This window comes from Erpetoichthys calabaricus, chromosome 17 (assembly GCF_900747795.2).
Source record: "Erpetoichthys calabaricus chromosome 17, fErpCal1.3, whole genome shotgun sequence".
In the NCBI taxonomy this organism is placed as follows: Eukaryota; Metazoa; Chordata; class Cladistia; order Polypteriformes; family Polypteridae; genus Erpetoichthys; species Erpetoichthys calabaricus.
The window spans coordinates 66,131,736-66,157,159 of record NC_041410.2 but is presented as its reverse complement, the minus strand read 5'-3'; the positions used below and the strand labels follow the sequence as shown (position 1 = coordinate 66,157,159).

The 25,424-nt window shown below is 37.3% G+C and overlaps 1 protein-coding gene across 1 annotated transcript in view; it reads left to right on the top strand.

Moving 5' to 3' along the window:
* Positions 1-1,567: 1,567 nt before the first annotated feature.
* Positions 1,568-25,424, top strand: part of fam174b (family with sequence similarity 174 member B) — a 30,293-nt gene continuing 6,436 nt past the window's right edge. Inside the window, exons 1-2 of the mRNA XM_028822616.2 lie at positions 1,568-2,038; positions 5,595-5,726. Of these exons, the coding sequence (XP_028678449.1) occupies positions 1,758-2,038; positions 5,595-5,726 (413 nt within the window). The 5' untranslated portion in view covers positions 1,568-1,757. The remainder of the gene's footprint in view (positions 2,039-5,594; positions 5,727-25,424) is intronic.

Genomic DNA, 25,424 nt, shown 5'->3' with positions numbered 1-25,424 from the left:
TCTACTTAAAAGACACGCCCTCCTCACTGGACAGTTAAAAACACCAATCAAACTAACGATGACATCAAGTATTACCCAATCAAAAGTAGGAAAGGAGGCATCTTCATAAAATGCGTGTGGGATGATTTGCATGAGACGCTGCTTTAAAAAAAAATGATAAAAAAAATACGGGATAAATCCCGTCCAGTATTGATTCAAAACGGGACGCGCAATTTCATTCTCAAACGCGGCACGATTCCGTATTTTAAAGGACGGGTGGCAACCCTACAGTGCCAGGTAACCACCCATACAATCAGATTGTGATTCAGACTAGGAATGCAATGAATGTAATTACCCCGATCTACATACAAGGCGAAAGTCTTGCAACATTCAAAGATGATGGTTTGGGATAAGTACACCATACAACATAAAAGAGCTTATGAAGCCTTGAACCGAAAAAAGCAAGATCTCAGAGATCGTAAAAAAAATAATAGGAGGTAATGTCGTTTTACTCGCTGTAGACTTTAGTCAAACATTATCAGTTATTCCACGAGGGAGACCAGCAGATGAACTCAACGCGTGTTTAAAATCCATGCTTCTCCCACGCTCGGTTATGTGTCGCGTGTTCTCGGGTAGGTGCACCAAAAAATGTATACATTTAAGCATGTAATGGGCAAACAAAAAATGAGGTATACCCGAAGGCACTGCAGTAGTACTTAATGTAACTTTACTTCTTAAATGTTAATGTTTTACTGTTTAATAATTTATACGCTTCTTATATGTTGTTCAAATTCTTTTATCAAAATACCACTGACAGCGCAATGCACGATAACATGGAGTGAATACACCATACGCATCCGCCCACGGCTGCCCTGCTGTGCGCAGATAGGAGTTGATTCTACAATAAAATTAAATAAAGATAAAAAGAGTAAAACAATCATCACCCATAAAGCGTGTGTGTGTGTATATATGTGTATATATATATGTTGATATGTGGATGTGTATATGTATATATATATATATATATATATATATATGTAGATATGTATATATATGTGTATATGTATATGTATATATATGTTTATATGTGTGTGTGTGTATTTTATATATATAAAACACAGCAACACTCATAACAATGACAGCACAATTACATTGACAATCATGTTACGTTATTTTTAAAATGTTTCCTTTTTTTTTCATAACCTCTTTAACACACTACTTCTCCGCTGCGAAGCGCGGGTATTTTGCTAGTAAAATATAAACTGTACATGGCAATGGCAAAGAATTACTCTAATTTGCACAACAGTTCAAATTCCAGCAGCATCTGATCAAATCATTTGAAATAAGAATGATAATGCAGTTATTAAAATATATAGTCCTGAAATTTTCCAAATATTTTAAGTGGTTGTAGTGGAAATGTAGACTTATCATCCATACTTCTTATTGTTAAACAACCCGTCTTTTATTTTGACACACGGGTCTTAATGAAAGGCAGGAAGTAGGTGCTTAATGTCGCTTATTGTTGTGTGCTTCTTAGTGCGCGTCAGAGAACCAGGAAGAGGGCTGTGACGCGGTGAGCGCTGTGACGTAGCTCCCGCGCACGACTGTCGCTCGTTTTGCAGGATGGTTCGCTTGCTTCTCACTGCAGCTCATTACAGAGTCGGGCGTTAACTAATCCACACGCGCACTCAACTGGCAGTGGCGTTTAAGGCAAGGAGAGGAAAGTTGACTTATTTTTTTTCTGGTGCATTTTAACGTTTCATTGACAGTAATTGAAAATGCACAAGTTGCTGATAATGTCAGCGTTTCTACTGCTAGGTACGTGGCTTGCAACTGGCGTACCGGACTTGGACACCTCTACAGTTACGAGTAATTCGTCGGAGTCTCAGCCGCCGGACCCGGGAATCCTGTCCGGTGACTCCAACTCCACCACACCGTACAACGTCGGCCTCAAGATCTCCTCCATTATCAAGGACCTACCTACTTTGAAAAACATCGTCATATTCGTGTGCGGCTTTACCGCTTTTCTCATCACCTGCTTGGTGGTTAAGGTGTTCAGGTGAGCCATGCACGCAGGGTTTTCTGTGCTATTAGCTTTCTTTATGCCATTGAAAGGTCGTTTGATACGGTCAACAGTCTTCATTTCTAACTGGCACTGTATGGATATTAACAGCTGTTACATGTCTGGCATCATCAATACGAAGAGATGCGGCTTCAGTTTACTCATTTTTAGAGATTAGTTTGAATTAAAAAAATGCCTAAATACAAAACTGCTAAGTGGATTGCAAAAATCAGGATTAAGACTTAGATAAACGGTAACATGTGCGAGGCTTTGTTTTTGTTCTCTGTTGTCGTTCATTTATATTTCGACCTGTGATTTACCACTTTCCGAAATAGTTGAGTGGTGGATTTTATTTGAGCTGCAGGTGGCTCTTTAATACTTGTGTTACTTATTTGTTTTTTCTGTTATAACGTGGTTAACAAACATTTCTATTGATATAATTGAATTCGATTATTGCATAAAGCATCCAGAGATCGGTATTTTTTCCAGTTGCTTATCCGTGCCAAAAGTAGAGTTTATTTGTTCAGTGAAATAATTCAACCGTACAGTCTAGTTAGCTTGATTTTTATCACTGTTTTATCAGCATTTATATGAAAACGAAGACGGTAGTTTGCTTCAACCCAATGCATTTTTCTTCTTAATTTTAGGGAAAAAGAATTTTTAGATTAAATACAGCATGGAAAAGGCGCTATATAAAATTGATTTATTACTATTATTATTATTTAGGTAAAGATGCTTTTAGGCTTACCTACTTTATTATATTTTATTATAATCTCAAGTTACAGATACCCTTTCTTTAATAAGCTACTAAATCTCTTGCGTTTTTAATTTTATAAAAGCCAATGTGTCTGTTAAGGTCTAAGAAAAGTTGAAATAAATCTCCTCCCCAATTGTTTAGAATGTTGTCTTTGATTAATAATTTTTTACCTTTTCTAAACTATAGTAGTTTTAACTTTCAAAGCTAACTTTACCTTTTAAAGACTTCTATTAACATTGATTTTTTTTTCCATCAAATCTTTAATATGAACTGTCTGTCATGTAAATTGCCTGCAATTAAAATGTAAGGTTAATAATAATAGGGTAGTAGAAACTGCCTTTTTCTTCCAATCACATTTTTCAGTGAAAGATTGTGAAGAGGAGGAGACTGTGGTGTAAGTTTCAAGCAGAAGACGGGAACCATCCCTGGATGGGAGGGATAGATAGATAGATGGATACTTTATTAAATATCCATATCCACCAGGACACACACTCATACTGAACCAATTCACAGGAACAAATTAAGGGTGTCTCTTTAGAATGTGGGAAGAAATGGGACTGCCAGTAGGAAATCTATGTATAATTTAAGAGATTATCCTCAAGCCCAGATCCCTTGACCTGTGAGTGTTAACTTGTCTGCTGTCTTGTTCTCCCTCATTAACATAACATATACATTTTAAGGCTGTGTAACCACAGTGTACTCATGGGTAAAGACACCCAAATGATCCAAACAAGTTTTTCCAGTATATCATCTTAACTGATTATTTTGTACTGGGCGTCTCCTTAAATATAAAACACAGCTAAAGAGACATATGTATTGTTCAATATGTTTGAAATGTTTTGCAGTGTATTGAATGGAAAATTTAATATAACAGTTTCACATTTTCAGCATTTTTTTATATCTCCCTATATGGGCATTAAAAATTAGATCTCAAGTGAAGTAATGGCAGTTTGTTTGTTAACTTCAAAAACAAAATTTTCTGTATTGGGGTGAATTGGGACAAAATGTGAGCAACAGACAAGTGCAAAACTCAAATATGTGCAATAGAGCTATTAATAATAGACTGTAATTAATGTAATTAATTGATATGTGTCAGTCTTTGGTTTTTAATCTAACATAAATAAATCAAACTAGTAAGATTACAGTGACACACAAGTGCAGGCTGAAAGTGTTGCTAATATGTGAGCAGTGTTTTATAATTGTTACTGTGTATGTGTTCATGCAAGTCATAAATGCAATAAGAATATCCTATAAATTTGAGTGTTGCAATGGCTTGCAAGCATGCTTCACAGCTTGTTCAGCTTATAACTCTGACCTGGTCACTGCCTGTGAAGAGTTTCAAGTTTTCGCCATTCCTGTGTGCATTTTCTTTGCGTCCTCCTTTCCTCACAAATCCCAATGATATAATTATTTAGTTGACTAGTACCTTTAAATTATTACTTTGAAAATTTTGTGGAATTCTGCAACCTTGGAAGGCTTCTGCATTGCATCCAAAATTGCTTGTGTGCTGTGTGCGATATGTTATGTCAGAAAATTGGAAAGTTAATGTAAACCTGTCTGTTACTGACCAATTTTAAAAACAAACAATTGTGACACTTTTGAATCATTTCCAAAATAACTGTTTCAGAAATAATTTGTGAAATATGTAAAGTTTCAAAAACAAAGCCTAAACAGTTCAAAAAGAATATGCTATTAAGCAGCACTTGCGTATGTGTTAGGTTAATGTCCATATAATAGTCTGATTTTCTGAGTCGCCCTAAATTTCATCTTCATCGGTTGTCTTTTCATGTGCAGTGTAAGAGGTGTTGCCATGCCCAATTACCTTTCATGATTGGGCTTTCACACAATCAGAATACTTTCTGTCATGTCAAAAATTTTAGCTGGCTGTCTTGTAGTATGAGCCAATTTTGTAATGTTGCTATCAAATTTCATAAAATTCGTTGTGCAGTGAGTACATTGTAAATGTGTTGCCCGAGTACCCATGTTATGGCATTTCAATTAGTTGGAACACTCTTGTGCAGTTTTAGCACATTTACACTACCTATCATACAACGTAAGTAGTTGCTTGACCAGAATTTCTAAATAACAATATTTAGATGCATACTGGTAAACAACACAAGTGCCCTGGAAAGCAGCTCTTCTATGCCCACTGTGTTGGAATGAGTTTTGTTTTTTTTTTTTGGCCCATGAAGGGTGACCACAGAGTGTGACATTGTAATGAGCAGGGTCCAATCAGGGAAGAGCTGTGTAATAAGCACAAAATAACCAGGGTGTGATGGAGTCTGCATGTTTTCCGAAAGCTGCCTTTTCACCTTTTTTTAGTGGCTTTTTCAATACTCTCTGGCTCTGGAGAGTATTTTGTTTGGCTGAAAACACTGGGGAAGTGCAGACAAAAGTCGATAAAGGATACAAATGCCCTCGTTTTTAAATGAAAATGTACTAGTTTGGACAGGGCCGAAGAGTGGTATTGCAGTATATCGCTGTTGTCTTTCAACATGAGAGCCAATTTTGTTCTGTTTTCCATTAAGCGACTAAGGTACTCATTTATTGTTTTTTATAAAAGAAATTTGCATTTTTACAATTTAGAATCTGTTGGTGTTTGTCATGCATTTTGAAAGGCATAGGCAAAGTTGATGGGAGCACTTTTATAACTGAATATAAGGACGTTTTAAGGTAATTGCAAAACAGTGTCTTTTGATCTTGTTTATCTCTTCTGTACCTTGTGACGTGAGTAAGATTATTGATTTTTTTTGGAAGATGGTAAAAATTATACTTGTACATTTTTGAATATACTAGATCTGGAAGAAAAAGAAGAAAGACTCGCAAATATGATCTCATTACTACACCAGCTGAAAGGGTGGAAATGGCTCCATTAAATGAAGATAATGAGGATGATGAAGATTCAACACTCTTTGATGTGAAGTACAGGTAGGCAAAGTTTGAATGACTAATTACTTTGACATATCAATATTAGATGTAGGCCCGGGCTATAAAACATTATTATTACAACCATAATATGGAATTTTTAGGTTCTTGTATTTTTAGCTGTGTATGCACTATTGTCTATACTGTGTACACATAAGTTGGTACATCAGGTCTCGGGGCATAGTGACCTCTGGAATTTTATAAGTTTATTGACTTGCTTTATCCCTGTGAATCTTTGGTTGTTTGACTAAATTAGCATGTATTGAAGTTTAATAACTTGTTAGTATCTTTTTAAGTGCCTCTTAAAGAAAATGTAAACTGTAACTGAAATATATCAACCAGCTTTTATTACCCTAAGTTCTTGTCAATAAGCCGCGGCTTATCTAAGGAAAAAAGTTGTGAAAATGAAAAAATAGAATATCGGCTTATACATAAGTCCAGCTTATACATCCATCGCGGGGGTTGCGTTCCAGAGCCACCCGCGAAATAAGAATATCCGCGAAGTAGAAACCATATGTTTATATGGTTATTTTTATATTGTCATGCTTGGGTCACAGATTTGCGCAGAAACACAGGAGGTTGTAGAGAGACAGGAACGTTATTCAAACACTGCAAACAAACATTTGTCTCTTTCAAAAGTTTAAACTGTGCTCCATGACAAGACAGATGACAGTTCAGTCTCACAATTAAAAGAATGCAAACATATCTTCCTCTTCAAAGGAAGTAACAAATCAATATGTCTGTTTGGCTTTTAAGTATGCGAAGCACCGCGGCACAAAGCTGTTGAAGGCGGCAGCTCACACCCCCTCCGTCAGGAGCAGACAAAGAGAGGGAGAGGGAGAGTTTGTTTTTCAGTCAAAAATCAATACGTGCCCTTCGAGCTTTTAAGTATGCGAAGCACTGTGCAGCATGTCTTTTCAGGAATCAGCTTTACAAAAGATAGCAACGTGAAGATAATCTTTCAGCATTTTTAGACGAGCGTCTGTATCGTCTAGGTGTGCAAACAGCCCCCCTGCTCAATCCCCATACGTCAGGATCACAGATAGTCAGCGCAAGATTGACAGAAAAGTAAGCAATCTAGCTTCTCAGCCATCTGCCAATAGCGTCCCTTGTATGAAATCAACTGGGCAAACCAACTGAGGAAGCATGTACCAGAAATTAAAAGACCCATTGTCCGCAGAAATCCGCGATATATATTTAAATATGCTTACATATAAAATCACAATTTAAATGACCGCTACGCGCTCGTGTTGACTCGGCGACGCCCAGAGCAGAAAGAACGCGCTCCGGCCGCTCCAACCGCGCCATGCGGGGAGTGAGAGAGACGGCAATATCTCACACTCTCTCCCCCCTTAAAGAAATTAAATGGGCGCGAGTGAGACCACTGACCTCCCTCCCTTCTATTAGTTATAGGTTATAGTATGTTCGGCTTATCCATGAGTCCGGCTTATCTATGATACGATTTTATTTTAAAAATTCGTATGATTTTTGGTCTCCGGCTAATACATGAGTCCGGCTTATAGACAAGAACTTAGGGTATATCCCGACTGGAGAATGTTTGTGCTATAATGAACATTTTCATTGTGAAAATGGTGTCCTTGATTTTAATATCTACATATTTTTTTTTCTACATGTGTACATATTTTTTTCTACAAGCACAGGGCCATGGGCATGAGCTAGGAATGTTGAGGTCCTTATTCCTGGTTTTGGTGTTCCTTAGCTTGTGCTTGCTTGCTAGCCATTGGATCAGGTGGACTCTTCTGCTCATCTTAGTGGCTACCTTCTCCAAATGGTTATGGAAGATTAGAATGAGCCACACTAATACATTGCCCAAGTAAAGTAAAGCACAAAGTGGAAAACTGGCAACAAAATGTAAATACTACATGTGGTAAAGTAAAAGCCTGCATCTTGCCCTACATTTAAAAAAACAAAAAAAAACAATTCAGAATAGGTTGTCAATATGTACTGTATCTTAAAATCTGTTAATTTTGAGTTCCCTAAAAAATGAATGAAGACATGATTTTTGAACCATTTTTTTCATACCAACAGTTCATTTCAGGACTGCCATTTTCACCCCCAAGTTTGACTTTTAGTGGCAGCATTATGCAAAATTATACTGTTGTAAGCTTTTAATTTCCTGGAAGATTTGTGTACGATGGAAATACACTTGATTTTTTACAGTGTCCAAAGAAATACTATTTAAAATAAGTTTGTCAGTGCTAGTATAAAAAACAATCCTGTTTTTGAGTTGTCTTCATTTTCAAGCATAGTTAAATGTGCCTGTGATACACACAGGGTATATAAGAGAGATGGAGAGATGTTTCATTTAAATGTTTATATTTATGAGTAATTTGCACTTTTGTCTAAACTACTGTATATCCACTTATTTCTACTGACTAATGCAACTTGAAGCTAGCCGACAGACACGCTTGGGAATATTAAATGAAAATGGAAGCAGTTAAGTTTTTACATACAACAAAAAAAAAAACCTCACTCAGTTTGTTCTAGTCTGCAGTTAATCAACTGTTTTTTCTAGTGCTCCTGTTCAATAAAAAAATTATTGCAGTTAACGGTTTTGCAGTAAATTTTCTTTCGGAAATTTATGTTTTAATCATACACTTTAGTGGCGATTAATCTAGCAGCCCTAATTGTTTCAATTGGGTTTGTCCTAATTCATTTAAGTTAGAAATTGAAGTCTGTTTTTTAAGCTTCTAAAATAAAAATGCTTCTCAATATTTTCAGATTTTTGTGGAATGCTTAGTTATTCTTCCATGATCTTCACTAATTAAGAGCTGCTACAGTAGAAAATAATGTACATTTTAGGTATAATATATATCCTAGTGATACTCTTATACCTATCCAGATTTATCATTTTATGCAGTAAAGAGTTTTAATTTTCCTCTCTTGAATAGCAAGCATTGGCCAGTGTGTGCTCAATATCTGTTACCTTAGTCATTCTAAATATGGGCAATGTTTTTACATAGCTACTCAAAAATAATTGCATTTTTTTGTTTAAAACATTTGTATTTCCTATTTTCCATGTCTTTGCTTATTTAGGACCCAAACATATGCTCAAAACTGTCACTTGAGATTTTAAGTGTGTTCTCCTCAGTATATCTTAAATTTTAATTATTATTTTAAGTCAGTGTTGGTTGTGTGTAATTTAACATAGACCTTTACATTTGCTTTCTGTTTCTAGGGAGTTAGTGTTGAAACAGCTGGGCAGATACAATGAAAATGCTTAGAAGGTGATCAAGTTGAGGTCTTGAAATGTATACCACCAGTTCATTCTATAAAACAAAGCTCAACATGTCCATTTAATATTGAATTCTTTTTATAGGAATTAATTTTAAGCATTTTATTTTTAATGTGAAAGTGGTACAGTGAAGACTATTGCTGTTTCATAGAATCTGGACACCTGCTAAATTGTTGGCTGAAATGCTTTGTTTGGAGTTTTTGTTTCCTCTCATAGTTCATCCTGTTTTCCTTTTGAGTCTTCTCTCATAGTTGAGACTTAATTTTAGATAGTTTAATTTGAAATTGGCCCAGGGCGATATAGTAGTGTTGTGGTGTTGAATGTAATCTGCTGTAAACTAGTATCTCTGTCATGTCTGCCTTTAATGTTGTAGATGATATATGTTTTAAGTGCTCCTGGCCTTGACTTCTCTTATCCACCACTAGCTGAAATACCCAGCATTGCCCAGGAGGAAAATAGTGTTGCTTTATTTTTTTTATTATATTTTTCTCAAACAATTTAAATAAAAAATAAATAAACAATGAAATCTCACTAATGTGCTTGTCTTGCGGTCTTGTATGTATGTTATCATCCAGTTGATGCTCTGAACCGGCAACTCTATTTAATTTCAAAAGCAACAGGGGCGCGGTGGTGCTTAAACATAATGAATGTTGGCAGTCACTTCCTGTTTGCCCTCTGGTGGTCGTTCCAACTGGATGATAACATGCATACAAGACCACAAGATCACCCTCCACCCTACCCAGAAGGGGGTAGGTTAGGGTTGATTTCATACTACAGAATTTTTAGTCGACCATTGAGAATCGTGTACCAAGTTTCATGAAAATCACTCCAGCCGTTCGTAAGTGATGCTGGAACATACATACATGCATACACATACAAATAAAGACTTTCTGATATACAGTCATGTGAAAATGTTTGGGAACCCCTCTCAGCCTGCATAATAATATACTCTCAACAAAAAAGATAACCGTGGTACATCTTTCATTTCCTAGGAACATCCAAGTACTGGGGTGTTTTCAGAACAAAGATTTTTAGTGAAACAGTATTTAGTTGTTTGAAATTAAATCAAATGTGAAAAACTGGCTGTGCAAAAATGTGGGTACCCTTGTAATTTTGCTGATTTGAATGCATGTAACTGCTCAATACTGATTACTTGCAACTCCAAATTGGTTGGATTAGCTTGTTAAGCCTTGAACTTCATAGACAGGTGTGTCCAGTCACGAGAAAAGGTATTTAAGGTGGTCAATTGCAAGTTGTGCTTCCCTTTGACTCTCCTCTGAAGAGTGACAGCATGGGATCCTCAAAGCAACTCTCAAAAGATCTGAAAACAAAGATTGTACAGTATCATGGTTTAGGGGAAGGCTACACAAAGCTATCTCAGAGATTTAAACTGTCAGTTTCAACTGTAAGGAATGGAATTAGGAAATGGAAGGCCTCAGGCACAGTTGCTATTAAACCCAGGTCTGGCAGGCCAAGAAAAATACAGATCAGCATATGCGCAGGATTGTGAGAATGGTTACAGACAACCCACAGATCACCTCCAAAGACCTACAAGAACATCTTGCTGCAGGTGGTGTATCTGTACATCGTTCTACAATTAAGTGCAATTTGCACAAAGAACATCTGTATGGCAGGGTGATGAGAAAGAAGCCCTTTCTGCACTCAAGCCACAAACAGAGTTGCTTGTTGTATGCAATGCTCATTTAGACAAGCCAGATTCATTTTGGAACAAAGTGCTTTGGACTGATGAGACAAAAATTGAGTTATTTGGTCATAACAAAAAAGCACTTTGCATGGCGGAAGAACACCACAGCATTCCAAGAGAAACACCTGCTACCTACTGTCAAATTTGGTGGAGGTTCCATCATGCTGTGGGGCTAGTTCAGGGACTGCGACCCTTATTAAAGTCGAGGGTCGGATGAATTCAACCCAGTATCAACAAATTCTTCAAGATAATGTTCAAGCATCAGTCACAAAGTTGAAGTTACAAAGGGGTTGGATATTCCAACAAGACAATGACCCCAAACGCAGTTCAAAATCTACAAAGGCATTCATGCAGAGGGAAAAATACAATGTTCTGGAATGGCTGTCGCAGTCCCCTGACTTGAATATCATCGAAAATCTATGGGATAATTTGAAGCAGGCTGTCCATGCTTTGCAGCTGTCAAATTTAACTGAACTAGAGAGATTTTGTATGGAAGAATGGTCAAAAATACCTCTATCCAGAATCCAGACACTCATCAAAGGCTATAGGAGGCGTCTAGAGGCTGTTACATTTGCAAAAGGAGGCTCAGCTAAGTATTGATGTAATATCTTTGTTGGGGTGCCCAAATTTATGCACCTGTCTAATTTTGTTGTGATGCATATTGCATATTTTCTGTTAATCCAATAAACTTAATGTTACTGCTGAAATACTACTGTTTCCATAAGGCATATCATATATTAAAAGGAAGCTGCTACTTTGAAAGCTCAGCCAATGATAAAGAGAAATCCAAATAATTAAGAGGGGTTCCCAAACTTTTTCATATGACTATCTATATCTATATCTGTATCTATATAATATACACCGCTCAAAAAAATTAAAGAAACACTTTTTAATCAGAGTATAGCATCAAGTCAGTGAAACTTCTGGGATATTGTTCTGGCCAGTTAGGTAGCAGGGGAGTTATTAATTAGTTTCAGCTGCCTTGGTGTTAATGAAATTAACAACAGGTGCACTAGAGGGGCAACAATGAGATGACCCCCAAAACATGAATGGTTTAACATGAGTTGACCACTAACATTTTTTCCTCTCCTCGTCTTTTCTGACTGTTTTTTCACTAGTTTTGCATTTGGTTACGGTCAGTGTCACTACTGGTAGCATGAGGCGATACCTGGACCCTACAGAGGTTGCACAGGTCGTCCAACTTCTCCAGGATGGAACATCAATATGTACCATTGCCAGAGGGTTTGCTGTGTCTCCTAGCACAGTCTCATGGGCATGGAGGAGATTCCAGGAGACAAGCAGTTACTCTAGGAGAGCTGGTCAGGGCCGTAGAATGTCCTTAACCCATCAGCAGGACCGGTATCTGCCCCTTTGGGCAAGGAGGAATATAGATAGATAGATATATTTAGATTTAGATTTGAACAGCAGTACTGTTTAACATGTGAGGTAGTAGCTGTATGAAATTATGGTAAGGAGTAAAGCAATACGTTGAGTTATCTTCATAAAGTTCTACACTATTTAGAATACCATAAAATGGAAAGCTAGAAACATTTAAAGGTATTGTAAAATAGTAACAGATAAATTGGCTAATTCTTGGCTTGTTTTCCATTTTGAAGAAGGGGCCTGACTATAGTAGAAAGAGTCCTAATTGAAGACTGAAATGAAAAATTTAATCCACAAGCTAGAATTTATGTAAATCAATTTTAGAGTCATTATTGGACATGTACAGAGTTTTTGAGGTGATATACAAACACAATTCCTTGTGGATAGTGTAGAAACACAAGGAAAAACTAATGAGTGCCTATCACAAAAAGAACAGGTACTAAAAATCCAAAGTGATTGGCTGAAACAGAATGAGGTAATTGCTTCTACTGTAGATAGGTGACTGGCATGAAACCTCATGTGTAATTTCCAAACCCTACTCCTGAGTTACCTTTAATTATTATGCAATATCAAGTTCATTAAACTTGGCTGGATACTCACAATATCTATCACAGAGTTAATTAATTTAGTGGGTAATTCAACCTAGACACTAAGTGGATGGTCAGAATTTAGTTTGAGGTTTTTTTTAAAAAAAAAAAAAAAAAAAAAAAAAGTCTGTCACCTATGCCAAAAGGAACTCAAGGTTTTAGCAAAGTAATGTTAACCAAGATTGTAGTAGTTTTTTGGGATATATTTTTCCTTTGACCCTTTTGTTATTCTGAAATATCATGTGAAGACTCTTCGGGTCTTTAAACCTGAATTCTGTAACCCAATCTCCTAATTTGAATTAGGAAAGCTTAGTTCCACAATTTAACACCTGTGTCTATGTCTTGGACATTCTTCATGTGCTCCAGCTTATGAGGTCACAACTGTCTAGGTTGTTTGACATATTCCAGGATGTTAGGGCATTTGTTTGCTCCTCCTATCCTTCATGGTCCAATCCCAAGATGCCTAGGATTTCCTCCCATATAATAAGTCAAAAGAAGAGAAATCAGTAGGTGCTTGTAGCACCACCCATTAAACAAACAAGATGGCAGAGAGTGGTTGATCCCTGTTTCAACTGTCTGTAGTGACTTATTTACCCAACATTTGCTTTAAGGTTTTATTGAAGCATTTAACTTAGCTATCACACTGGGCGCTAATGCACATGGTTTCAAATGCCTAATTATAAGTAATTTAACAGCATATTTAAAGCTGCCAAGCTCAAACATGGTTATGTGATTAGAGAAGATTTAACTTTAAATTCTTATGTGTGAAAACACCCCCAGAGATTACCATGTAGTTGTTTGGCATTAGGTGCTCTTCTGGGACTGGTTTCAGAGAGGTGAAATCCATTATTAGAAGAAACTTTAGGCTGTTGTCAGCTTTGACTAGACTCAAAATGATTCTGAAAGAGCATTCAAATGTAACCCTCATTGGTTCCTTTGTATCAGTGCCAGTTTGAACTTTGGACAGGCAGTGCAGTAATGCTTCATATTTTTTCATATCCTTGATACCTGGCCTAGAAAATCAGTGTTAAATTCTTTTCTTTGTTGTCATAGCCCAAGGAATCTCCCTTTATTGTATACAGTATGGACATGCACTGCCAGAGCAATTTATTACTGTAGAAGCATGAATGAACAGCTACTTGTGCATTTTGTTGCATCATCTGGTAAATTAAATCCTTTCCTGATACAAGATGTTACCCTTGTGGTCTGACTTCTCGTTTTAAATTAACTGAGGCTTTTAAATTTTGCACATATTTCAGGGAATTAGAATACTATCACTAAAATGAAGGAGGTAAGTAGATTATTTACAAGAGAATTTCTGAGTTTTTAAAAAGAAACTTTAATTTCTCCCGGGATCCACATGTTTCAAAATCAGCAGAGTAATTCTCCTTTGATGCCATGTTCGGAGACTTCATAGATGAAATGGAATTCTCTAACATAGTATTAACAGGTGTTTCTCTTTTCCAGTCAACCATATGCCACATTGCTGCACTCAGTCTTCCCTCTGTGCTGCAAATGTCTGTTTTGGAACCAAATTTACAATGGGAGATGGAGTATGGAGTTTACCAACACCACTTTATTTCTGTCTAGTCTTACCTGTGTTCATGGCATGTAGAGGAACTGTTAGTACTGTAAAATAAACCACATCCGGAAAGTATTCACAATGCATCACTTTTTCCGCATTTTGTTATGTTACAGCATTATTCCAGAATGGATTAAATTCATTTTTTTCCTCAGAATTCTACACACAACTCCCCATAATGACAACGTGAAAAAAGTTTACTTGAGATTTTTGCAAATTTATTAAAAATAAAAAAATTGAGAAAGCACATGTACATAACAGCCTTTGCCATGAAGCTCAAAATTGAGCTCCGGTGCATCCCGTTTCCCCTGATCATCCTTGAGATGTTTCTGCAGCTTAATTGGAGTCCACCTGTGGTAAATTCAGTTGATTGGACATGATTTGGAAAGGCATACACCTGTCTATATAAGGTCCCACAGTTGGCAGTTCATGTCAGAGCACAAACCAAGCATGAAGTCAAAGGAATTGTCTGTAGACCTCCGAGACAAGATTGTCTCGAGGCACAAATCTGGGGAAGGTTACAGAAAAATTTCTGCTGCTTTGAAGGTCCCAATGAGCACAGTGGCCTCCATCATCCGTAAGTGGAAGAAGTTCGAAACCACCAGGACTCTTCCTAGAGCTGGCTGGCCATCTAAACTGAGCGATCGGGGGAGAAGGGCCTTAGTCAGGTAGGTGACCAAGAACCTGATGGTCACTCTGTCAGAGCTCCAGAGGTCCTCTGTGGAGAGAGGAGAACCTTCCAGAAGGACAACCATCTTTGCAGCAATCCACCAATCAGGCCTGTATGGTAGAGTAGCCAGACGTTGGTTTTACTCCCGCCTGGAGTTTGCCAAAAGGCACCTGAAGGACTCTCAGACCATGAGAAAAATCTCTGGTCTGGTGAGACAAAGATTGAACTGTTTGGTGTGAATGCCAGGTGTCACGTTTGGAGGAAACCAGGCACCGCTCATCACCAGGTCAATACCATCCCTACAGTGAAGCATGGTGGTTGCAGCATCATGCTATGGGGATGTTTTTCAGTGGCAGGGACTGGGAGACTAGTCAGGATAAAGGGAAAGATGACTGCAGCAATGTACAGAGACATCCTGGATGAAAACCTGCTCCAGAGCGCTCTTGACCTCAGACTGGAGCGACGATTCATCTTTCAGCAGGACAACGACCCTAAGCACACAGCCAAGATCTCAAAGGAGTGGCTTCAAAGGAGTGGCTTCAGGGCAACTCTGTGAATGTCCTTGAGTGGCCCAGCCAGAGCCCAGACTTGAATCCGATTGAACATCTCCGGAGAGATCTTAAAATGGCCGTGCACCGACGCTTCCCATCCAACCTGATGGAGCTTGAGAGGTGCTGCAAAGAGGAATGGGCGAAACTGGCCAAGGATAGGTGTGCCAAGCTTGTGGCATCATTTTCAAAAAGACTTGAGGCTGTAATTGCTGCCAAAGGTGCATCGACAAAATATTGAGCAAAGGCTGTGAATACTTATGTACATGGGATTTCTCAGTTTTTTTATTTTTCATAAATTTGCAAAAACCTCAAGTAAACATTTTTCACGTTGTCATTATGGGGTGTTGTGTGTACAATTCTGAGGGAAAAAAAATGAATTTAATCCATTTTGGAATAAGGCTGTAACATAACAAAATGTGCAAAAAGTGATTCGCTGTGAATACTTTCCGCATGCACTGTACATCAGCTCTCTGCAGTTTTATCACTTTCTATTTGAATGTAATCTTGTGTCAAATATTTTACAGAATCTGTTGTGGTGAGAGTAACTTAGAAGCAATAATGTTTGCATCACTCCTAGAGTCAAGGGTAGTAGTAAACTTCCCCCATCAATAGCACTCTTATTAGATGTTAAGTAAGAAAGAAAATTTAGGAAATTCATAGCACTGTCTGTTACATTCAACTGCAGTCCAAGGTGCTAGTCATGTTGGAAACAACAAGGCACCTTTTTATCTGGCTTCCCAAACCTGTTGTTTCAGATGTTCTTATTAGTGCATTAGATAGTGATAGTTCAAACTAGCTGTGTCCTCTGTCACCAACCTGGCTGATTCCCAGGGTGCATACATTGGTCCTATTGAGGTAGTCTTCTTTTTTTGTCTTTATTGCATCAGGCTGTGTGGCCCTTTTTCCTAGAACTCCTCACAATATGTTAACTCACCTTGGTCCTCTACAGTGCTCTAGGAATATATCTGTATAGACATTGCTAAGTCAATTTGAAGACTCTTTAAATGAATCTTCAGCCAGCACTATTCCCATCATTTTTTCCCCACAATTAACCCCCATTTTCAGCTACTTTGGTCTTTGACCTGAGAAATTAAGTACTTCAGCTAATTCTATAGTTATACTCCATAATGGGAAAGAGGTTTTTTTTTTTTTTTTTTTTTTTTTTTTTATGATTTCATAATTAATTGTGAGATCGTGGTCTAGCACCTATTATGCCTGTAGGGCATTAAATTAACAGGAAGTAAGCAAGGATATGAGCTCATTCTTTGTGGGGCAAATCATACTTGATTGCAGTTTTATTGATTTAACATCAAATACTTGGGATGCACCAATACTATTTTATGACCTTGGTACTGATACTGCGTTCTTTTGTTCAAAAGAAAATATTGATGTTACATTTCTTATCAGCAACAGATGTATCAGAACAACATGGTTTTATTTAATAAACCATACTGAAGGAAGCTTGTTTGTTTAAGAAAGAATAAACCTTTATTTTTTAATATTAATAATTTTTTTACATTTTTCGATACTAGGGGGCTCTGTCCCTTACTCGTTTCGCTCTCCAACCCCTGGGTTTGTTTAACCGGATGTACAATTTTAAGAAATTATTTTCATTTCATTCATTTTCATTCATGTTTTTATTTCTTGAAATTTGCCAGTAATAAAGCTGTAGTGAATGAGTTATCGCCCCCCTGGGGCTGCTAGTGCCGTGCTGCAAGATCTGCATGCCGCGCTGCATGATGATCATTTAAAAGCCTGTACAGCAGCTGTCCTTTTGTCTCACTTTTTTGTCCCCCTGGGTCTTCAGAATGTCTTCCATGCAAGTAGTCTTGTGGGACTTCAAAGCATCTTCCAAGAAGACCTGCTGTGCTTGTGTACCATGCCAACATTTTTGAATTCCTTACGATGTTCTACTTTGTCATCTACTCTTTGTCCTTTATTTCTGGCCCCAGGCATGTTTAAATGTCTTTCTCGCAGGACGTATAACGCTGCTTGTGTTGTGAAGGGGGTGGTGGTGGTGGCGTTTCTGAACGCATGCTAAGGAGTTGCGGTCGGATCAGCTGCTGTCTTGCTGGAAAGCTGCATGTCGCGCTGCGTGTTGTTCATTTAAATAGCCTGTACAGCAGCTGTCCTTTTGTCTCACTGCCTTGTCTCATGTGACATCAAAGTGTCTACTGAGAAGATCACATCTTGTCTCCTTCCCAAGATTTTTTTTATAAATAGAGAGATTTAGTCAATAATTGATGCACACTATTTTAACAAATTGGAATTTCATATAAGAAAACTGCAGCCTATCTCTTGAAAACTGAAATACAGTAATCCCTCGCTATATCGCGGTTCGCCTTTCGCGGCTTCACTCCATCGCGGATTTTATATGTAAGCATATTTAAATATATGTCGCAGATTTTTTGCTGGTTCGTGGATTTCTGCGGACAATGGGTCTTTTAATTTCTGGTACATGCTTCCTCAGTTGGTTTGCCCAGTTGATTTCATACAAGGGACGCTATTGGCAGATGGCTGAGAAGCTACCCAACTTACTTTTCTCTCTCTCTCTCTTGCGCTGACTTTCTCTGATCCTGACGTAGGGGGATTGAGCAGGGGGGCTGTTCGCACACCTAGACGATACGGACGCTCGTCTAAAAATTCTGAAAGATTATCTTCACGTTGCTACCTTCTGTGCAGCTGCTTGGTGAAGCGACATGCTGCACGGTGCTTCACATACTTAAAAGCTCGAAGGGCACGTATTGATTTTTGCTTGTTTGTTTTTCTCTGTCTCTCTCTCTCTCTCTCTCTCTCTCTCTGCTCCTGACGAAGGGGGTGTGAGCTGCCGCCTTCAACAGCTTTGTGCCGCAGTGCTTCGCATACTTAAAAACCAAACAGCCCTATTGATTTGTTTGCTTTTCTCTATCTCTCTGACAGTCACTGCTCCTGACGCGCACTCCTTTGAAGAGGAAGATATGTTTGCATTCTTTTAATTGTGAGACTGAACTGTCATCTCTGTCTTGTCATGGAGCACAGTTTAAACTTTTGAAAAAGAGACAAATGTTTGTTTGCAGTGTTTGAATAACGTTCTTGTCTCTCTACAACCTCCTGTGTTTCTGCGCAAATCTGTGACCCAAGCATGACAATATAAAAATAACCATATAAACATATGGTTTCTACTTCGTGGATTTTCTTATTTCGCGGGTGGCTCTGGAACGCAACCCCCGCGATGGAGGAGGGATTACTGTATCTAGCTTAACAAAGTGTTCAAATGTTAGAGGCAGGTTCATTTCAACAAATGACATTTCAGCCCTATCACAGATCAATCTGTTTCTTACCTTATTTAGTACTCTTGAAACTGCATTTAAAAATTCCTTCACTGACTACACTGGAACGTAGTACTAACAGAAGCTTTTGTGGTTAAGTACCCATGTAAGGGAATTGGATTATACTGTTTGTCCAGTAGTGCAGAAAACTGTCTGATTTTTAGATAATTGATTCATATAGGTATATTTGTAGTTCAAGATTATTGTTATGTGAGCATAGTTGAATGATATTCTTACTTGCATGTCTCCTCAGAATTGTAACAGCAATACAATTTTAACAAAAGACATACACAAATACATTTGTACTAGGTGTGCTTTTGTAGTATTCTCTCTCTCATATATATATTGAAGGTTGAAAATTGTAATCTTTACATGCACTGAGTGACTTAATTAAAGAGAATGTGTTCTGACATTTAATCCTACTTTATCCTCTCAACTACTGTACTCTCAGAAAATATTCTATTTATCCTGTCATAATTTTCTTTGCTGTCAAGTAGCATCAGTTGCATATGCAACAGCAGTATTAAACATGCACATACATTGGAAGAAGGTTGTTTCATTAAGTAAACTTGTAAAATTTGATACACCCAAGAACATTTACGTTCTTTGCAAATTAACTGAATATGCTAGAGGTTGCATTCTAAATTTCTTCTAGTCTTTCCTCCTCATTATTATTACTTACGATGACAAAAGACTATAGGACTGTCACAGTGACAAGTACGGACTACAACAGTATAGCTCTAAGTAATTCCTTTCATTTGTGGTGTGTTTGCCATTTGTTACGACTCCATTACCCTTCCATGAAAGTAAGTTAGTTTTATTCTATATAGCATTTTAGCCTTTTATTTTTTTTTTTAAGTAAAAGTACCAAGTTATATGAACAAATAGGTGCCTTTTTTTATTTATTTCTTTGCATTAGTTTAACCTGCTGCATCAATGCTGTTTTTGTTCAAAATATTCTTTTTAACCTTTGCCAACATGTAATGTACTTGTCATAAAAGAGGAAACTTGCAACTTCTTCCATGTGTAGATTGTCTTTGCTTTGTTTTTATTGGAACCAAGGAAACCACTCTGTACATGGTGCCAGTCTGCATGCATCCACATTCTCTAACAAGGATAACTTGTTTATTTATTTGAATTATTCTTGTTTGGTGTTAAAGTTAAAATACATTCTAGCTGTATGCAGATCTGTTTCTTATGTTGGGAACACTGACAGGTTAAGTGACTTGCTGTGAGTCACGTTGGTATGGTGGGAAGTATGCTTGGACCCATATTTAGCACTCTAAATCCTATTTGATCTCTTTTTTTATTCTTGAATTTCTCAAAAATTTTGTTGTTTTAACTAGGTCTGTTCAGTAAATGTTGCAGTTTCAATGAATGTATTTTGTTTGGACAGATTAGGTTTTTATGCTATATTTGAATGAGCTACAGTTGTGCTTGAAAGTTTGTGAACCCTTTAGAATTTTCTAAATTTCTGCATAAATATGACCTAAAACATCAGATTTTCACTCAAGTCCTAAAAGTAGATAAAAAGAAACCAATTAAAGAAATGAGACAAAAATATTATACTTGGTCATTTATTTATTAAGGAAAATGATCGAATATTACATATTTGTGAGTGGCAAAAGTATGTGTACCTTTGCTTTCAGTATCTGGTGTGACCCCCCCTTTGCAGCAATAACTGCAACTAAACGTTTCCGGTAACTGTTGATCAGTCCTGCACACCGGCTTGGAGGAATTTTAGCCCATTCCTCCATACAGCATAGCTTCAGCTCTGGGATGTTGGTGGGTTTCCTCACATTAACTGCTCGCTTCAGGTCCTTCCACAACATTTTGATTGGATTAGGGTCAGGACTTTAACTTGGCCATTCCAAAACATGAACTTTATTCTTCTTTAACCATTCTTTGGTAGAACAACTTGTGTGCTTAGGGTCGTTGTCTTGCTGCATGACCCACCTTCTCTTGAGATTCAGTTCATGGACCGATGTCCTGACATTTTCCTTTAGAATTCTCTGATATAATTTAGAATTCATTGTTCCATCAATGAAGGCAAGCCATCCTGGCCCAGATGCAGCAAAACAGGCCCAAACCATGATACTACCACCACCATGTTTCACAGATGGGATAAGGTTCTTATGCTGGAATGCAGTGTTTTCCTTTCTCCAAACATAACGCTTTTCATTTAAACCAAAAAGTTCTATTTTGGTCTCATCCGTCCACAAAACATTCTTCCAATAGCCTTCTGGTTTGTCCACGTGATCTTTAGCAAACTGTAGACGAGCAGCAATGCTTTTTTTGGAGAGCAGTGGCTTTCTCGTTGCAACCCTGCCATGCACACCATTGTTGTTCAGTGTTCTCCTGATGGTGGACTCATGAACATGAACATGAACATTAGCCAGTGTGAGAGAGGCCTTCAGTTGCTTAGAAGTTACCCTGGGGTCCTTTGTGACCTCGCTGACTATTACACGCCTTGCTCTTGGAGGATCTTTGTTGGTCGACCACTTTGGGGAGGGGAACAATGGTCTTGAATTTCCTCCATTTGTACACAACCTGTCTGACTGTGGATTGGTGGAGTCCAAACTCTTTAGAGATGGTTTTGTAACCTTTTCCAGCCTGATGAGCATCAACAACTCTTTTTCCGAGTTCTTCAGAAATGTCCTTTGTTCGTGCCATGATACACTTCCACAAACGTGTTGTGAAGAGCAGACTTTGATAGATCCCTGTTCTTTAAATAACACAGGGTGCCCACTCACACCTGATTGTCATTCCATTGATTGAAAACACCTGACTCTAATTTCACCTTCAAACTAACTGCTAATCCTAGAGGTTCACATACTTTTGCCACTCTCAAATATGTAATATTCGATCATTTTCCTCAATAAATAAATGACCAAGTATAATATTTTTGTCTCATTTGTTTAACTGGTTTCTCTTTATCAACTTTTAGGACTTGAGTGAAAATCTGATGATGTTTTGGGTCATATTTATGCAGAAATATAGAAAATTCTAAAGGGTTCACAAACTTTAAAGCACAACTGTATACTTCTGAAGATATCATTCTGCAGGCTGAATACTCCCTTTTCCTTACCATTGTTCTCTGACTTTTTTCAGATGCCTGCATCCTGTTTTTTGCCTTTTTAAATTTCATACGACTGTAGTTGAGTTATACTTAACCATTTTGGAGAACCCTTGATTTTCAATTTCATTTACAAAATGACTGATATACGGCTAGCTGACTAATATCTTAATAATAATAATGTAGCACTTAAAGTAGGAACGTTCAGCTTTAATGTGTAGCATTCATTATGTTTCGTAAGTAAGTAATAATGGACACAGCAGGAGTTGTGACCAGAACTAATTTGGGAAAATCTTGGTGTATAAAATTCATGTTTAAAACAAATGCAACCTATCACAGGCTTTTCCAGTGCCTCACTGATTCATAGATCATAGGTCTGTCTATAGTTGTCTTCATGGTGCTAGTTCAGGTCATGCTTCAAGAGTACCCTTTATATATAAAAAAAAAAAATAGTATGGCTTTAACATTGTGGTTTTGTAAGTGATGCAACTTTCGGGCTGACAACTGTATGCATTAAAAGAAAAAATGCTAGTATTTTAGAAAATGTTTGAATTAGACATTCAGACAGCATCAAAAACTAATTAAATTAAACCAGTATGCTTGAATTAGACATTCTCCTTTGTCTTGTTTTATGAAGAAGAATAACAGATAAATTCTCAAACATGTTATTTCAGTCCTCTGAAAATTTCCATGTTTCAGAATTAATAATAACATCCCAAACTATGACATTATTAAAAAAAATCTGCACAGGCAGACTGTATTCCCTCTTTACTAGTGCCTAATTATAAGTCATGAAGAGGATATGGTATAGCTTACATATATTTGCTAAATCAAAGTATTAATAATCTTTTTGTTTTAAATCTTATTTAAACATCAATTTTACTTACTCTGCATTTCAGTGTGGGATCGGGGGAGTTGCATGTATTATTTATAAATCCTATGTGGGGCTTTCATTACTGCTACTTTTACCCTCTATGAAGTTGATACAGAAGTGAAGTTGCATGACTTGTACTTGCATTATGAGCAAAATCTTTTGACAGATCTGCTATGAGTCAAATAAACTTTAGCATTTGAATGAGATGCAGAAACAGGGTGAAGTGGGGGGGATTAATCACTTTTTAATACAGCACATAAAGGAATGCAGCCTTTTCATTCATCATCTGATGAAAATGTTTGCAGTTGTCCACTTGTGCTGAAGGTGATTCAAACTGAAGACACCACTAGAGGGCTGCCCAGTGCCAGTTTCGTCCAACAAATAGCTGTGTTCTGTGCTGCTGGGTTCGTAGAGTGACAAGGATTAGTGGTGTACCATGTGTGTTTTGTTTTCTGTGAACAATGATAGGCATAAATGATTGGCAAAAAGGGGTTATTGCATTTGGCCATGTCCAATGGGCTTTTAATAGTGTTGAACAGTGCAGGCAATCATTAACTTTAGCTAGAACTGCAGTCAAAAGCAAGTGCTCAAAGATAGGGGCCATCGCAGTTTAGCATTGTGACAGCAAACTATTTTTGATGAGTCACGTTTCTTCTTGTACTCAAATGATGTGAGACGACTGGTATATCATAAACCACATGAAGCCTTCCTGTGCAAGGTTCTGTTCAAGTAGGAGGTGGTTCTCTGTTGTTCTGCGGTTGTTTTCAATTACAAGGTAATGGATCCTTTGGTTTAGGTAATGATACACTATAACTAGAAGGGAAACATCAGGCTTCTGGACTTCCATGCATTACTTTTGTGCCATATAATGGCTACTTGTGTGATAAGCACAGAGAATATTTTGAAACATTCTTGAATTTGAACTGGCTTGCTAAATCCCCATATTTAAATTGCATGGAAAATTTGTGGGATTCTTTGGAGCAATGAGTGAAATGCCATCGGAGACATTTGTCCTATCTGGCTGAACTACAGGGTTTGGTGCTGGAATAGTATATGAAAGTTTATATCGCCTACATCAGCAAACTGGCAGAGAAGTGCAGACATTCTTTGACCTTAGGAAGGAGTTTTCACCGTTTGATAAGATTTTATGAAGGTTAAATAACTTTTTGTGTGGTGAGCTTATAATATGATAATTCTTCAATGTTAAAAATAGTTTAACAAAAGTTTAGTTATATCATATTTCCTTACTGTAAAGGTAAAAATAACTATACTGTGGTTCCAGTAGCTTTTCACTTTTACATTGTTGGAGGGAGACTTGTTTATTTCTGGTGTACCTTGCTGAGTGGCATACCAGAGTACTGGCATTCTAAAATGTTGGATTTTAACATCATTGGAATAAGCAAGGGGAGGGTGAAGACTGGGTAAGAGTTATTTTCCAAAAATGAACAAATTTTGATTACACTTTTTATATATATATATATATATATATAAGAGATTTTTGCTTGATAGACAACTTCAAGGTGAACAAAAATATAATTTCAGATTGACTGTGTCACATAGAAATTTGGAGAAGTATTGAATTTTTATTGAATTTACTAGGCCTATATTTAATCTCTTAAGGATGCATATAACAAATTTCATTAATTCAGCTCAAAATGTTACGCTTGTGATTTTCATTTGTACTCGGCATCTGATGCTTCTTGTTTTTGCAACCGACAATAGTTGGCCATCATTCATTGATTTTACTTGCCCTATTACTGCTTTTCCTTCTATGAAATGTCCTGGTGAAACTTTTCAAGATTAGCAGGGAAGACATCCAAGTGTGAATTCAGACAATGAAAGTTTAGCGGCATGCTGAACTTCCCTGGTTTTGTATGCTTGACGCATGTTGCCAACCAGCTGAATGTAGTTTAGTGCTCTGTAGTTGCCAAAAAAATTTTTCACATCCTTGAGTTCCTTCCATGCAACTTCCTCTGGCCCCACTACCTGATCTTCTTAACCGCTTGTCATTGATGATATGTCTGATTTGTGAACCAACAAAAAGTCCTTTCTTAATCTTGACATAAATTATTCTTGGAAACATTTATCTCAAATATTGAAATCCTTCACCTTCCCTGTTAACCACTTTCACAATTTTTCATCATTACAAGTTTTCAATGAAAAGAAGTAAAAAAAAAAAAAATATCTGCTTTGTTGACGAGTAGTTTATGTGCCACACTGAGAAGTGGAATTCAGTGGGACCAAATGCTTCAAGAGGAGCCAGGTGTTCCATTTGCAAATGAAGAAACAGTACTTGGTATATCCTCCTATGTCCTGTAGTGGAAAGAATTAAGTTGAGTTCTTCCTTGAGAAGGTAGATCTCTTCATTAGTCCACATATGTATACAGAGTTGGGTCACTGGTGAAATGCACACAGCAAGACAAGTGAGTGGTTTGTTTATATGTCATTTGTGGTCATGGAGGATAATTAGATAATTAGCAGAGAAAAAGTGAACATTTAGCACTATAGTGTATTGGGTAATTAGCAGGCATGCTAATTCATATAGTGACTTTTTGGCTCAATGAGCCTACTGTAAAAAGAGTGACATTTTTTAGATGTTTCACCACATAACATTCAACATATTTTCTGGAAGTATTCAGTTAAGTACTGCTAAGTATTTAAGCAAATGAAGTGTCATCACGTTTGTATGAAGTTCTGTTTTTAATTTTT